The sequence below is a fragment of the Suricata suricatta genome, chromosome 14, assembly GCF_006229205.1.
Source record: "Suricata suricatta isolate VVHF042 chromosome 14, meerkat_22Aug2017_6uvM2_HiC, whole genome shotgun sequence".
Classification (NCBI taxonomy): Eukaryota; Metazoa; Chordata; class Mammalia; order Carnivora; family Herpestidae; genus Suricata; species Suricata suricatta.
In genome coordinates this window covers 60,666,027-60,680,821 of record NC_043713.1, presented here as the reverse complement: position 1 = coordinate 60,680,821, position 14,795 = coordinate 60,666,027, and the positions used below count along the sequence as shown (strand labels likewise).

General features: G+C 54.1%; 3 protein-coding genes across 8 annotated transcripts in view; 2 read left to right on the top strand and 1 right to left on the bottom strand.

The window, feature by feature from the left end:
• UBE2L3 (ubiquitin conjugating enzyme E2 L3) overlaps nucleotides 1-3,000 on the top strand; it is a 52,386-nt gene extending 49,386 nt beyond the window's left edge. For all 3 annotated transcript variants that reach the window (XM_029922812.1, XM_029922814.1, XM_029922813.1), the window contains one exon: nucleotides 363-3,000. In XM_029922812.1, the coding sequence (XP_029778672.1) occupies nucleotides 363-517 (155 nt within the window). In that variant the 3' untranslated portion in view covers nucleotides 518-3,000. The remainder of the gene's footprint in view (nucleotides 1-362) is intronic.
• Nucleotides 3,001-6,075: 3,075 nt separating this feature from the next.
• YDJC (YdjC chitooligosaccharide deacetylase homolog) lies at nucleotides 6,076-9,891 on the bottom strand. The gene is made up of 6 exons (XM_029922811.1): nucleotides 9,784-9,891; nucleotides 7,767-8,143; nucleotides 7,518-7,677; nucleotides 7,218-7,317; nucleotides 6,948-7,125; nucleotides 6,076-6,768 (listed from the first exon to the last, which is right to left on the bottom strand). Exons 2-6 carry the CDS (start codon nucleotides 7,928-7,930, stop codon nucleotides 6,393-6,395), a joined length of 978 nt encoding a protein of 325 aa, XP_029778671.1. The 5' UTR covers nucleotides 7,931-8,143; nucleotides 9,784-9,891; the 3' UTR covers nucleotides 6,076-6,392.
• A 156-nt stretch (nucleotides 9,892-10,047) lies between these two features.
• CCDC116 (coiled-coil domain containing 116) lies at nucleotides 10,048-14,720 on the top strand. 4 transcript variants are annotated; one of them, XM_029922810.1, is made up of 5 exons: nucleotides 10,048-10,168; nucleotides 10,490-10,632; nucleotides 11,395-11,952; nucleotides 12,063-12,620; nucleotides 13,781-14,720. In XM_029922810.1, exons 2-5 carry the CDS (start codon nucleotides 10,561-10,563, stop codon nucleotides 14,522-14,524), a joined length of 1,932 nt encoding a protein of 643 aa, XP_029778670.1. In that variant the 5' UTR covers nucleotides 10,048-10,168; nucleotides 10,490-10,560; the 3' UTR covers nucleotides 14,525-14,720. The 4 variants fall into 4 exon arrangements, with proteins under 4 accessions (XP_029778670.1, XP_029778668.1, XP_029778667.1 ...); XM_029922808.1 differs by having other exon boundaries at nucleotides 10,053-10,168; nucleotides 10,495-10,632; nucleotides 12,063-12,953; XM_029922807.1 differs by having other exon boundaries at nucleotides 10,053-10,168; nucleotides 12,063-12,953.
• Nucleotides 14,721-14,795: the final 75 nt, after the last annotated feature.

Sequence of the window (14,795 nt, the reverse complement as noted above, 5' to 3'; positions counted from 1 at the left end):
GCGAGTGTGTATATGTGCATGTGAGGAGGTGTCCTTGCTAGGCCTGAGAGCTCCACAATTTGGGAGAAGTGGGGAGTGAGAGTGACTGGGAGCTCCCCAGGGTGTCCATTCCGGAAGGTTCCTGGAGGAGCTGGAGGTGTCAATCTGACCAGTTAACCACTGTTGTTAGCTGCTTGTGGCTCAGCATCTTCTCCCAGCTACAGAGCATAGATGGGTTGTGCCCTGGTGGTTAGAATTTTGGATGAACGGGAGGCTGCTTTCTCGTAAAAGCACGTCGATGTAAATCATAAATCAGTGTTGCAGTCAAAGTTGCCGTTTTTGAGACTTTTCTAACCAGCGGTGCCTGGTCCTTTTCTTGGCAGTAATCCAGTCCCTCATAGCACTGGTGAACGACCCCCAGCCCGAGCACCCACTTCGGGCTGACCTAGCTGAAGAATACTCTAAGGACCGTAAAAAATTCTGTAAGAACGCTGAAGAGTTTACAAAGAAATACGGGGAGAAGCGACCTGTGGACTAAACTCTGCCGCGGCTGATTCCAGCGAGTGTGAGCGGAGACCTCGAGCAGCGCATTGAGATACCCCGCAAAGCAGGACTCTGTGGAAAATTGACACGTGCCGCCGCCTGGCGTTTGCTTGTGGCAGTTACTAACTTTCTACAGTTTTCTTAATCAAAAGTGGTCTAGGTAACCTGTAAAAGAAAGGATTAAAAACTTAAGATGTTCTAGTTCTGCTTTCTTTGTTTTAAAAATCACTGCTTCAATCTCCTTTAAAAGAATGGTATTACTTTTCTTGTCCAAATTGATCCAAATTTTTCAATTAACGTTTAGCCCGTAAGGTTGAGAGAGAGGAAAAAAAAGTTGCAGTTCTCTTTCTTCCCCTGCCCTTGTAACTTCCTGCATTTGGTTTATTTTTCATTCATTCACTTCCCCAGACCCAGGCCCATCTCCTCTGCAAAGGAGAAGAGACCACTCCTGGTGATTCTGGTGGCTTCCCTACTCCCACGTTGCACTGCCCTGTGTGGGAGTTGGTTCAAATTTTCGTGGCTCCAATTTATAACATCCTTAAAAAACAAACAAACAAACATAAAAACAAGCAAACTACCACTCAACCACCCCACCACCTCCCCCTCATCACCAGAAAAAAAAAAAAGAAAAAAGAAAAAGAAAAAGCCGTGGAAAGGGAGGCCCAGTTCTAATGTAAAAATCTGGCCAGTGTTACCACAATAACGTTGATTAAATGGGCAAACCCTGATGTCTGTGTGCGTGATTGAACTTTGGCTTGGCCTGCTTGGGGTAACCAGGTCTGTGGTGACCCCAGGGGAGGGCCGGCCCACCAGAGGACCCTAGCACTTGTGTGAGCTGGCATTTGTGTGAGCCGGCACTTGTGTGAGATATTTTCGCCAGAGAGGCTCCTGAGGCCAAAGGTTGATGCTCCTCCCTGCAGCCGTTGTAGAAGATGTGCCGGTCATTGCAGGCAACAGCGCCAGAGCCAGAATGTCCGTGTGAAACCACGCTCACCTGTCAACGAGCTCCATCTGAATGTGCCACGGAGCTCGCCCTCCCAGCTCCTCAGTGCAGCGCAGCCCCACTGCGACCCTCCCTTGGCAGTTTGACCCTTTGCGGGGTTGGAATTGGCTGGAATTGGCGTGACTCAGCCGTAGCCAGCACCAGTCTGGGGTTGCCGGCGCCCTGCTGGCCCCTTCCTTCGGAGCAGCCGGCCAGCCCAGGAACAAGACGGCCTTCCCCCTCCCTCTGGACTCACAGCCTTTGCAGAGTCAAGCTCCACTTGAAGCTCACTCAGTAATATCCTTTACATGTGTTTTATATTGTTTTGACTGCCTTTTTTTGTAGAAATAAAAATTGACCTTAGAATTTATCATCAGATGAACTTGTAAGGATTTGAATGTTAATGTCTTTTCAAAGCAAGTGGGACTGCCCCTGAAATAGAGAATATGTGTCACTGACACCCAGAGGAAGCCAATAGTCCAAACACCGTGTGTCCCCAACTCCTCTTCTGCCACTGGTGGCTGCCCTTCTTGGCTCTCAGGGGCGAGAGGGGGCAGGGGGGAAACTAGATCCTATGGAGAAGATGATGTAAAGAAACCTTGCTTTCTGTTTTTAGTTCTCTTACTTGAGATCTTTCTGGGGTTTACAAACCTGTACGATGGTTTTACCTGTGCAGAGATGGGTATGATGGATAGGTTAGGCAGCAAAACGTTGTTTAGTTGTCTAGGTGCGTGGCCCCTGCGGTGTGGCAATGAATTTGGCTTCTTTAGTCCTAGGTACGCCAGGGGGAGGTTCTGGAGACTCCCGTGGGCCCAGGAAGGCAAGAGTGCTGGGCCAGTGTTTCCATGTCTCTTCATTAGCAGAAAGGTGATAATGGATTTTATTTCACTCACATGCAGATTTGTTACTAAAATGCCAAATTCTGTCAGAAGCTATCCAAATAAGCCACCATTTGTTCTTGTTGCTTCTCTGAATCCAGAAATATTGCCATTCTTGGAAACTGTCCCATTGTTTCATTTCTCTACCAGCATACCTCTGCCCGCCTGTCGCCCCCTCACTTCTGTGCTCAGGAGAATACTTTAGTCAAAGCTGGCAGCCCCTGAGGGACTCTCAGCCCTGGCATGGCACCCCATGGTTTGCTCCATCAGAGGCCTGGCCCTCAGAGAGTGAGGCAGCGGGTGGTCCCTTCTTCAGGCCTAGGCAGCTTGCCCCCCCCCTGGCGGCCCCCCCCCCCAGCCCAGCAGTCCCCAGGGCAGGCTTTGAGCATGCTGGCAGGCAGCCCTGGCTGCTCCACAACCAAACAGCTGGGTCCTCTGGAAAAGGGGAGAGCTGTCAAGCAGCCACCATTGACCCAAGCCTACTCAGGAATTCATAAGCACCGGGTTCCTTGAAGTGCGCCGGGTCCCCCCTCTCCGCCCCCCACCAATGGTGGAGAATAGGCTTTCTAAGATGCTGCGATCCCGTTCTGCTGCCCTTAATAAAAATGCTCTCCAACACTGGTTTGGTGTTGTGGGTTTCTTCCTTACTGGGGGTGGGCAGAGCCAGGGGCCTATGTTCTTGGAGATGGGGGAGGGGTGGCCAGGGCCCAGTCTCTTCTACCTGCTCTTCTTTCCCCATGCCCAGCTTTTCCAGAAGAGGCATGCAGAGGTGTGTGGTCTTCCCAGGAGGGAAGCAGAAAAGGCTGGAGATCCAGATCCTCGGGACCTGTGGAGGAGGGACCCATTGGGTGTTAGGGGAGGGCCCAGTGGCCTCTGTATATGCATCACTTCAGTTCACCTGTCAGTCCCGAGAGAGTGGTATTATCCACATTTAGCAGAGGAGCAGACTGAGGCCCCTAGAGGGTGGCTATCTTGTTCAGCCTCACTGAACTAACCAGGGTGCACCTGAGGGTGAGGCTAGGCCTTTTCCTTGAATGAGTCCAGCCAGAAACCTGCCTCCAAGGCCTCTTAAGTCCCTGTGGGAATTTGACACAAGCTGAGACCAGACCTGCCCTGTCAGTAGGTCTGTAGGTGTCCACGAGGAACCTTCCTGGGGTGTCCTTTCCCTTGATCATCGGCAGGGTACTCTGCCATGTCCTAGCACTTTATCCTCTGTGACCCTTAACCCCATTGACACTATTATCCCTATTTTTACAGAGGAAGAAACGAAAGTTCAGTGACAGGCAAGGACACCTGGCCTGTGGTTTTACAGTCGGGCTCCAGAGCATATTACATTCCATCACTCAGGCTCCTTGGAGCCCAGACACACCCACAGTCCCCACCCCATTCCCCAAACCAGAGCTCTACAAGACCTCTCAATTTCCTCAACTCTGGAGCCACCATTTTCTTGCCTTCCTCACGCCTGTATTAATTGTTCAGCTCAAAATATGCACCTACTTCATCACTCCCATGCCCACTGCAGCCTGGCTCTGTCATCCCCTGCCTCCTGAGGCTTCCCTGGCAAGGGCCCTAGGACTTCCTCATTGCGCAGTCCATAGGCTGGCAGCCTCTCAGCCCACTCTCTTCATTTGGCAGCACCTCTCTGCTCCACCCTGCAGGGCAGCCATCTGACCCTGTCCAAGGCAAAGCCGGAGCTGGTCTTATTTCTTCCCTCCCCATTTGCACTGGCTCTTCCTCTTCTCCCTGCTTCCCTCATGCAGTGTGGGGCAGTGGCACCAACCAGAGGAGCAGAGCTGAAGGTGGCTGGCTCAGGCGGTACTTGCTAAATGGTTGTTTCCTGGGTGATGGGGCCATGTTTTTGCAGGGGGGTTCCTGGGGGCACCGTACACACCTCAGAGGATCAGAGTGGAAAGGACTGCCCAATGGTGGATGGAGACCATAACCAAGGCCCAGAAAAGGAAGTCACTTCCTCCAGAGAGTTTTTTGAGCAGGCCTGGCTAGGTTAGGAGCCCCCCTTTCACCCTCCACTCTACTTTATGTTCCTACCCCTCCCACCGCAGTCTGATTCATACCAGCTATGCCCATGTATGTGCCAGACTGAACTCCTCGAAGGCTAGGCAGTCTGAGGACCCAGTCTTGCCTGGCCCAGAGCAGACCTTCCATACACGACTGATGGGTGCAGAACAGTAACCTCCTTGCCCAAGCCGCCCAGTGCTCAGCAGGTTTGACATAAGGAATACCCCATCTCCCCAGTGGGGTGCTAGAGACCAGCCCCACAGTGGGCCCTGTGCTGCCTGCAGCCTTCTGCCTTCTCACTGTCCTTCTCCTTGTGAAGTGGACCTCAGTCTTCTGGCCACAGCCTCTCCTGTCCACTGTTAAACACTCATGGTCCCTAGGGCTGATCTGGGCCCTCATCTCTGCTCACCCCTCTTTCCCTCCCTGGGTGACTCCACAGCTTTATCTAGCATCTGTGCAGACCCCAAGTCTCTCTCCTGTCCACTCATACCTCTGAGCCTCAGAGCCACACAGCCAACTACCTCTTCTCAAAATAGCAGAACCTCCCTCGAAGGAGCTTCTGTGCCAATAGGTTGCCTTCAGGCCACCCCTACCAGCTGTAGTCAGCATCCTGGAGGAACATGGCCAGACCCCAGTGCATTGAAGCAAGGTAAGGGCAAGGCAATCAGAAGGGCTAAGGGATTCCAATTCACAACCATGGAGGAAAGGGCCTGTTGCTGGAAGAATCATGGTCAAGCGAAGGTTAGGGTAGAAGATGGAGCCACAAAAGAAAAGACTGAAGCCATAGTCAAGGGTTAGAGGTGTAGGATGGGGAGGGTGAGCAAGGAGGAGGAGCGAGAGCCCACCCTCACCTCTTAAAGAAAGCTGTACATCCCTCAAGGCAGCCCTGGCCAAGAGAGCTCTTTAGGCACCCGATTCCTTGCCTGACACTGCATGGTGGAAAAATGTACAGGTAGCTTCAAAGCCCTGTCAATCCTACTTCTAAGTCTATAAAATGAGGACATTGGTCCCTGGACATAGCCACTGTTACATGATTAAATGAGACAGGATAATTTTTCCATCTGCCTTTCAACACTCTAGAGCCAAGCTGTTCCTCCTGGAGAATATTAAATAGGCTTGCAGGATCTCCTCTTATTTGTCCCTAGTATGGCAAAGGACTGCTTGTTTAGAACAAGTGACTTCTTTTTTCTTAAGAGCACGCATTCACACACTTGAGTGAGCAGGGAAGGGACAGAGGGGAGCGGGGGGGAGAGAGAGACAGAGACACAGACACACACAGACACACACACACACACACACACACACACACACACACGAGAATGAATCTTAGGCAGGCTTCACCCCTAGCATGGAGCCTGCCAGGGCTCAATCTCATAGCCCTGAGATCATGACCTGAGCTGAAATGAAGAGTCAGATGCTTAACTGACTGAGCCACCCAGGTGCCTGGAACAGGCAACTTCTTAAATAAAATCTGAGGTTATAGTTCCTCCCAAAAAGTCAAGAAGTGAGACATGCTTCTCCCAACCCCCTCTCCCCCCAAATAATAATCATGAACAAAACCAGAACGTGGAGTGTGTTTTGTATATCTATTCTGGGATAATGACCTGGTTTGGGCCCTGTGTTGCTTTTGCCGTTGTCTGCAAATGTTTTCTGGGCACAGTTTATAAACCACCCAACTTTACAAGACATATATTTTATTAATACAGAGATCTCTGTCTACTACATCTGAACAAGTAAGATGATAACTTACATGACAGCTTGAAGGGCACCAAATGCTTGGCAGGCCTCAGGCCCAGATGTCACCTGTAGCCAAGATGGGTTGCCAAAGCTCTGGCCACCATTCTGAGCCATGAGGCTCTGGACACAGAGGTGACAGGGTCCTGCCCAGGGAAGTATGTCACTGGACCCCAGCTCTCAGCCTGGTTCCAGGCTGTTCCAGGGCTTGACACTGGCCCATTTTTGTGTACTAACAGGTATTTATGTTTGCCTGGCTGTCAGGGACATGGCTGGGAGTGCTCCAGGAAGGTTTCCAGAGTGGCTTCACCAGGGACCCCTTCCCCAGGCCTCTTGGTATCTAGGTCGTGGAGAGCGCAGAGCTGCACTCCGTCCTGTGCAAGCCGGGCCCGCAGTGTGGGTGCCATGAGGACACGCAGCTCATGCAGCCGCTCCCATGAGCAGGAAAAGGCATCGGGGCCCTTACCACAGCCGCCAGCAGGAGGCACACTGGGGTAGCCAGGGTGTGCCATCAGCTCAGCTGTCAGGGCATGGCCCGTGGGTGTGCCTTCCAGGGCCCGCGCAAGTGCTCTTGATACTCGGTGAACAGACATGTGCCGGCCGCAGGTGCTCAGGCCCACGAAGGCATCCGTCCACCTGTGGATGTTGGGGCATCAGGGGCAGGACTGTGACGGGCAGGGCTAGGCCAGTGATCTGGGATGGGGGCACCATGACTCGACGCCTGCCCCGCCTCAACGCTGAGGAACGGACATAGCTGTCAGGGGAACTGCCAGCCGGGCTCACTAGGATATGGGACAGGGGGCAGGGGGCCTCACCGTAGGCCGTAGCGGGAGAAGGGGCCCACAGCGGCCCGGGCGTCGCGCTCCACGGAGCAGGCAAAGGCACGCGCGGGGGCCTCGAGCCACGCGCAGCCGCCCACCCCGCGCTCCACCGGCAGCCTTGTGAAGCGCACCTCATTGGCCTGCAGCACCTCTGCGAACACCTGGCACACCCCTGCAGGCGGGGCGGAATAAGGAAGTAGCACGTCCTACTACTTGGGACCACCTCTCACCCCCAACCCCCTTCTGGGGAACAACGCCCTCCACCTGGGAGCACGTGCACGTGCTGGTGCCCGTCAACGTGAGTGGGGTCCCCGCCCAGTAATTGCCGGAAGCGTATCAGCTGGGCCTCCAGCTCATCCCGCACCTGGAGAGAAAGTACGACAGGCACCTTGAACGTCCCAGAGCAGGTAACTAGGAGGATTGCCTCCAGGTGCCTCCGTGTGACTGCTCGTTTCAACTAGGGAAACATCCATCGCCAGCTCCTGCCACTAATGGCTTCACGATACCCTCGGGCGGAGCCTTGGGGATCCTCGCGAGCATCTACCTGCAGCCACACCTCCGCACCTGGGGCAAAGATACGCTTCCGGCCGCCACCGCCTCCCGGAATCCCATCTTGCCGAGGAAGAAGCCTTCGGGGCTGAGCAGGGATGAGGCGCCTTGGCGGGCCGGGCCCACGGGGCGGCCCTCGGACAGGTTGGCGTGGAGGCCCGTGGGGATTTGGTGCCTGCAGGCGGAGCGCGAGCGGGAGGAGTGGCTGCCGCGGGGCAGGGGATCCCCAAGCCGGCCCCGACCCTGTAGGGGTCCGCCACTCACCTGCGGGCCAGATCCGCGGCGCTCTCCGCGGCTGCGCCGTTGACCAGCAGGGACACGCTGGTCACAGCCCCCGCCAAGAAGGCTTCCACGATGCCCTCATCGCGCCGCGGGCAGTAACCAAAGTCGTCTGCGGTGACCACCAGCTTCACGCGCGGTCCAGCCATGGATACTTCCGCGGACTGCCCCGGACTCTTAAGAGGCCTGGATCTAGGCCCCACCCCTAGATGCAGTCGGAGGCTCCGCCCTGACACGCACGCCCTCACGCAGCTGCTCTTCGCTTTTGTTCTCGCCACCTACCGGTCTCAAGGTGGCCTTGCAACCATCCCCTGGACCACGTATGCTCTGCTGGATTTATTGCAACCCGGAACTTTCGGTAACTGGAAAAATGATATTGCATATGAAAAATAGAGGAAAAAACTCTATTGGAAAATTAAAAAAAAAAACCTATTTTACTCTTCCCTAAAGTCACTACTGGGGGCGCCTGGGTGGCTCAGTCAGTTGAGCGTCCGACTTCGGCTCAGGTCATGATCATAGTTGACGGGTTCAAGCCCCGCGTTGGGCTCTGTGCTGACAGCTCAGAGCCTGGAGCCTGCTTCCGATTCTGTGTCTCCCTCTCTCTCTCTGTCCCTTTCCTGCTCATGACCTGTCTCTCAAAAATAAATAAATATTTTAAAAAAGTGTTTTTAAATGAAGGAAGTCACTACTGTTAACTTACTGGATAGTGACCCTCCAGCATTTTTATAAACAAATAAACAAACTCAATTCCTTTTCTCCCCACCCTAAAGTTTTTGTGTTGTTTTGAGAAGATAATGATCACATCAGTGTTATCTCATTCTTGTAATATTTCATTTTTTTGATAGTAACTATGAGCTTTTTCAAATTGCCTATTTGTCTTTGGTGATTTTTTTTCTAAGAGGAGGTTTTAAAAAAATTCTAGAAGTTTTAAGTAAGAAAATGAAAGGAAACATGTATAACAATGGCTTCATTTGAGGAAGCATTAGTCCTTGATTGCCCAAACTGAGCTCTGTTCCAGGATACAACTTTTACATTCATAATCTCATTTTTTCCCCCTCTATGGTCCAGAAAAGGTTTCCTTACTTATAACTATATTGTCACCATGGTTGACAGCAAGAGTTTTCATTGTGGTGTGGCTGTGTTGATTTTCCCAATGGAAAGTGCAGCATTTGTGTCCAGCGCATGAGATTGGTAATGTCATTCCTTTTTTACAGATGAGGAAACTGAGGCTCAGAGGGGAAAAGTGGCTTGCCCAAAGTAACCCTGCCAATGGTGGAGCTGCGACTGACCTCCAAAGCTCTGGGTCTACCCTGGTCCCCTAGGCCCTAGCAACCCTCTGAGTCAGGGGCAGAGAAGGCAGACCTGAACTTGAGAGTAACAAATAATATACTCCTAGTGGGACATTGTATGGATCAGAGTCCTTATAGAGCCCTTATCAAGCTCTTGGCATAAGAATTATTGTGTTTAATTGTGATTATTGAATTGTTGGACTTGAACTATGTTTCTCTACTGGGAAGCCAATCCTGGGAAGCTGATCCTGGAAAGGCCAGAGCCCCTGAGGGTAAGCAGATTGGAAAGAGGAAATTGTCATTTATTGAGCACTTACTGGTCTTAAAAATATTCGAGATGGGGGAGTGTGCCTCTATTCCTACTCCCAAGGAGCACCATATGGTAGACAGGTAACAATACCTTGTGGCAGAGTCTAGAATGGGGTTTTTGGTTATTCTGTTGAGTGTGGCAGTCCTTCTTGTAAAGTGACTCCTGGGAGAGCTATTAGGAGGAGCTTACTGGGCAGAGGGGGAAAGGAGGTAAAGATACACAGGGCTCTTACTGGGGTGGTAGTTGTGTTGCATGCAGATTTGATTTAATCTCTATACTCCCATATGGAAGTTCAACTATTTACAGAGGAGGGGCAGATGACAAGAGGTTGAGTCACACTGGCAGGCAACAACAGAGCTAGGTTTTGAAGCTAGATCTGTGACTTAAGAGCTGGGACTCTTACCGTTGCGCTCAGGGACATTGCAGAGGGAGAGGGCTGAAGACTCCCGTGGGGTCCCCCACACTGGGCGAGGGGAGGACCCTAGAAAGGAGCAGGAGGCCCAGGAGGAAAGTGCTTGTGTCACCAGAGGAGACTGTGGCTTTCACTCTTAGGGCAGTCAGAAGCATCCCCTGAATTTCCCACAGTGAATGTGGGCAGGGCAAATTCAGACGCGGTGGGGGAGGGGCCAGCCTGGGTCCCGCCCCCAACCATTGTGCCGGGGAATTAGAAAGCATTGCGAGCCAATCAGGACGTAGCATGTAAATGAACAAGCCCTGCAGCGTTCTCTGTCACCGCCCTGGAGCAGGCCCAGACTCCGAGCGAGGCACCGAGCGAGGCACAGACTCTGGTGAGAGGGTCGGCTCTGAGCCGAGGGCAGACACCAGAGCTTCAGAGGTCTAGGAGGGAGGGTCGGAGACACCAGGCCGAGAGGGTTGGAGACAGGATGCAGACATCCTTGGGGACTGCACCCGCGACGACCCTGGACATGGACAGTGTGCAGACACCCAGGGGATTCCGAGCAGAGGAAGGGCCCGACATGTGAAGGACGCGGGGTGAAGGGAGCGAGGAACTCGTAGATCCCGGGATTTCTGACAAAGTGGCTGACAGATGAAAGGAGAGTCGGACCCCTAGAGGCCCAGGGAGACCCTCACGCCATCTCCCCGCGCAGCGCAGAAAGGAATCCGTGGTTGAGCAGAGCCGGAGAAAGAGGAGGCAGACAGCCAGCGGTTCACCCTCCGCATGACTAGCTGCCGCCATCGCTCGGGATACTTGGCAGATGATGAGGCCGGCCACACCACCTATGTGGCCCAGGTAAGTGTGTCTGGCCGGACCCTGACTTTAAGACCCCCAAGATGTTCCCCACCAGCTCCAGCAACCCAGATCACAGCCCCCCCCCCTTCTCAGTGCCTATTGACCTCTCTGGGTCTCTTAGTGACATCCTTATCACCTTGACCACTCTTCTCACCCTCTTCTGGGCTCTAGTCACCCTCAAACTTCATTCACTGTGTCCCTTGACCTCCAGCAGCTGGGGAGAAGCTTGATAGACTGGTACTCCAGAGTGGAAGCATGGAGTCTACTCAGGACCTACAGCTCAAAGTTTCAGAAACAGCCATGGGGAGCCCAGGGGTCAAGACTACAGGTGGTTGTCTGTGCAGTGGAGATAGGACTGGTCTGCTCTAAGGACAGTTGAGGAACACAACTAAGACTCAGAGGGGTTTGTGATTGTCCATTCCTGTCCTGCCCTGTGTGAGGGCAGAAGTGGGCTTTCTGACTCCCTAGCCACATCTTGTATATGTGAAATGTATGTGTCAGGGAGGCGTAGGGTGACCTGAAATCAAGCCCCACTTTGCAGAAGAGGAAATTGGACCTCAAGAGGGGCCATCATGCTCATGGTGTCACAGCCTCCAGCAGCAGAGCCAGGGTCCAAATCTAGGAACTTCCTGTCTCCAAAACATAGTTCCATTCACTGCCCACTCCCACCCAGGTCCTGGTGCCCTAGGAGGACCTCCAGGGCCCCCAATCCCTTATGGAGCATCCGTGCCCTATATGACATGCTTATCTGCTCTGGTGCAGCCACCTAAGAAGCCACTGTTCCCAGAAATGGGGCAAGTCTCCAAGCTGGGCCACGTGCCACACCCACCATCGAGGTACACCCCCACGGACAGCTCAGGGCTGCATGGCCACCGACGAAACCCAAGGGACCCTCGACCCTTTCGTAGTTTCCTGGATTTCCTTGTCAAAAGCCAGGTGCTGGACAGCCTACAGACGGTGGTGGAGGAAGCCACTGAACGCCTGACCACCATGAAGACAGAGGCTGGAGTGCCGCTGGTGGAGGTGCAGGACCCAATAGAGGTGCCGAGGGGTGGACAGCGGGTACGTGCCCGGCCTAGCCTCAGTACTGTGCACCGGCACCGTGTCCGGCCCAGCCTCTGCACTGGACGTCCCAACAACTACCCATCCTGCTCTAGCTCCATGTCTGACTCCCATAGCAGCCTCAGAGCTGGCTGGCTGGGCTCCCACAGCCAGGACAGTGACCTGGGCACCCATGGCATGGGCTCACTGCCACCCATGAGGGACAAACTTTTGCTGGAGAAGAACCTCAAACAGCTGCTGAAGCTGGAGAACAGAGGGGTGAGATCCAGGGCCATGGCGCAGGGTGGGTGGGATGGGCCCCAGTCCAAAGCCCAATGGACCTCGCCTCGCTTGACTGGCTGCCCCTGAAAGTCCCCCTCTCTCTGCAGAAAGGCCTGGGTCAGTCCTGCTTCCGGAGGGATTCCCTGCTGTGGAACTCGCTGGGCAGCCAAGCCAACAGCCAGTGGACCCAGGAGCCGCCTCTGTCCTGGTTCTCAGGCCTGCTGGGCTCAAGCTCAGGCACACCTCAAACATCAGAGCTGGGCCCTGGAGAACAGGAACTGATCTTCCTCAAGGAAAAGTTTAATAAGGAGATCAAGTCCTCATTGAGCCAGCCAGCATCCTTTGACCTGCCTGGCTACAGTTCATTCCGTGAGCCCCATCGGACCCTGGACTTTCTGGCTGAGCACCACCTCTTCCCTGCTCTACAGAGTGTGGTCAGCCAGGCTGTGGACAAGCTCAGAGGTGCTTGTCGCCACGATGGCTGCCCTCTCTTCCCATCAGAATGGGAGCCTGCAACAGAGCCCAATTCTGACTCCATGCCAGGCTCTAAGCCAACCATACCCACTGCCAAGGAGGATCCCTATGATATGCTACCCACCAGAGCCTTCAGCCCCAAGATGGTTCACAGAAAGACCACCAAGGGCAAAGGATGGGCCAAGGTCAAGGAAAGTGGTTCCCCCATGTCTAGTGCCCAAGCGGCCACCAGTTTCACGCTCAAGGTGACACACACAGAAGAACCCAAAGTCCCCTCACCCCACCCCAGACAGGAGGCTCCTGGCCAGGACCAGACACCATCCATACCTGCTTCAGGGCCCCAGAGCTTCAGACAGAAGGCCCAGCCCTGGCGGAGACTGCATCTTACCCTGCCTGCCCCTGGGGTCGTGGTTGAAGGGCCCTCCAGCCAGATCCAGCCCACCACACAGGGTACAGCTCCTCTCACTTCCCCCTGCCCTCGCTTCTCCCACCACCTCCGCATGTTCTCACCATTTGCCTCCTCGGTAAGAAACTTCTTCCCATCTCCTGCCTCACTGTACCCAGAGGTGACCTCAAGGGTGGGACTAGGAGGCTTAAGGAAGGGTTCCTTTAGCAACCACCCTTAGCCACCATCACAGGTATCTTGCCCTGTACTGTGGAAACCACCTGAGCAGGGCACAGACTGAAGGGGAGCAGAAATCCAGGCTTGGTTACTGTCAGGTATTGTTGAAGATGAATAAAGCCAAGTGTTTACTCTGGGTCTTTTTGTAACATTTACGTGTGAATCTCAGAGGCCCTTCTACGTGGGGAGGGTCCTGTCCCTTGTGGACAGCAGCCTAAGCCGAGAGTGGGGCTCCACATCCTAGGCCCAGCTCCCTGTGCTCCCAGTAACCTAGAACAGGACCCTTCAGTGTGTCTGCTGAGAGGGAGTTGCTCAGGAGACATAGGTGGCTTCACCCTGGTAGACATCCAGCACAGCCCCTGACCTCATCTCACCCACCGAGGCCCAGGCAGGCTTCCCTCCTCTGAACCTTGGCCTAGGGGAGAATCTATCAGAGCCTAAGTTATCCATCCTCCAGTTTGGGTGACACTGTGACTGACATCACCAGCCTTGCCTCAGGCCTGACCAGTTTGGCTGGGTGTGAGGACAGTGAGGTGTCACCCACATGTAGGACCAGTGCTCAGCTGCTGACTAAGACAGCATAGCAGATGTGGCAAGGTTGTAACCCCAGTGCAACAAGCGTGGCGTTTGTGTGGGTGATGTGGATGGAGGGTCTCGGGTGCGAGGGGCATCCTGAGGCATCAGGAATGGCATGACGTGTCTCCTTTTCCCTCTCTGGCTATTGTACAGAGCCCCAATTACAAGTTCATGAAGAAGATGCCACTGCCCTCCATCTCATCCAATTCCACCATGTCCCACCTCTCCAAGACCTCCTACCAGGAGCTCATCAACTACTTGGAGAAACAGATTGTGTCCTTGCTCATCTATAAATATAAGTTTGAGAAGAACCTTTCCAAGCAGCTGGGCTTCATCTCCTTCCCTGTCACCGAGATACTCATGGACCTCTTCCTGGGCTTTAAGGAAGTGAAGGGCTCCCACATCTCCCTGTCCTCAAAGATCGACTGGAGCTGCCTGCTGCGCAAACTGGAAGCCTCCCAGCGCGACTCCGCTTCCCAGCGAGACTCTGCTTCCCAGCGCAACACTGCCCACCAGGGGGTGCCACCGAGACACATGGAGTCCCCCTCCATGCTGCCAGAGCTGTCCACCCAAGAGGATGAGGACACAGAACCCAGTCTCCACAGTGCATTGCTGGACCCTCAGCTCCTCCCAGCTCAGGAGGATACTACAGTCGAGGAGAAGGAACCCAAGAGCCAGGAGGAGCCCAAGCCCTCCATGTTCTCTGGCACCGATGGAGGCTCTGGTCTGTGTCATGAAGTCGTGGACATGAAGGACAGTCAGGATGATGAGGAGGAAGAGGACGAGGACAACGATGATGACTTCTTTGTGAGCAAGGGCAAGCCCCAGAGCTCATCTGTCGTGGAGACAGATGACTGCAGTGACTCCAGAGACGTGGGCCACAGTGACCCTCTGTGAGGCCCGTAATTTGCACCCAATGCTTGATTCCCTGCTCCTCCTCTTGCTCCAGTGGAGGACTGCCCCATTGGAGAACTCCCCCCACCCACACTGGCCCCTGCCCTGAGCAGAGGTCAGGGCGGTCTGAATGCCCAGGAGGAGCTCTGCTGGCCTGTCAGGAGAGCCAAAGAGGGAAATAAAGCTTGTATTGATGGAACACAGTTTTCTTGTCGAGATTTCAGCCCCACTTCCGTGACTGAGCACCTGCCCTTGAAGCACCATCTCCCGCAGG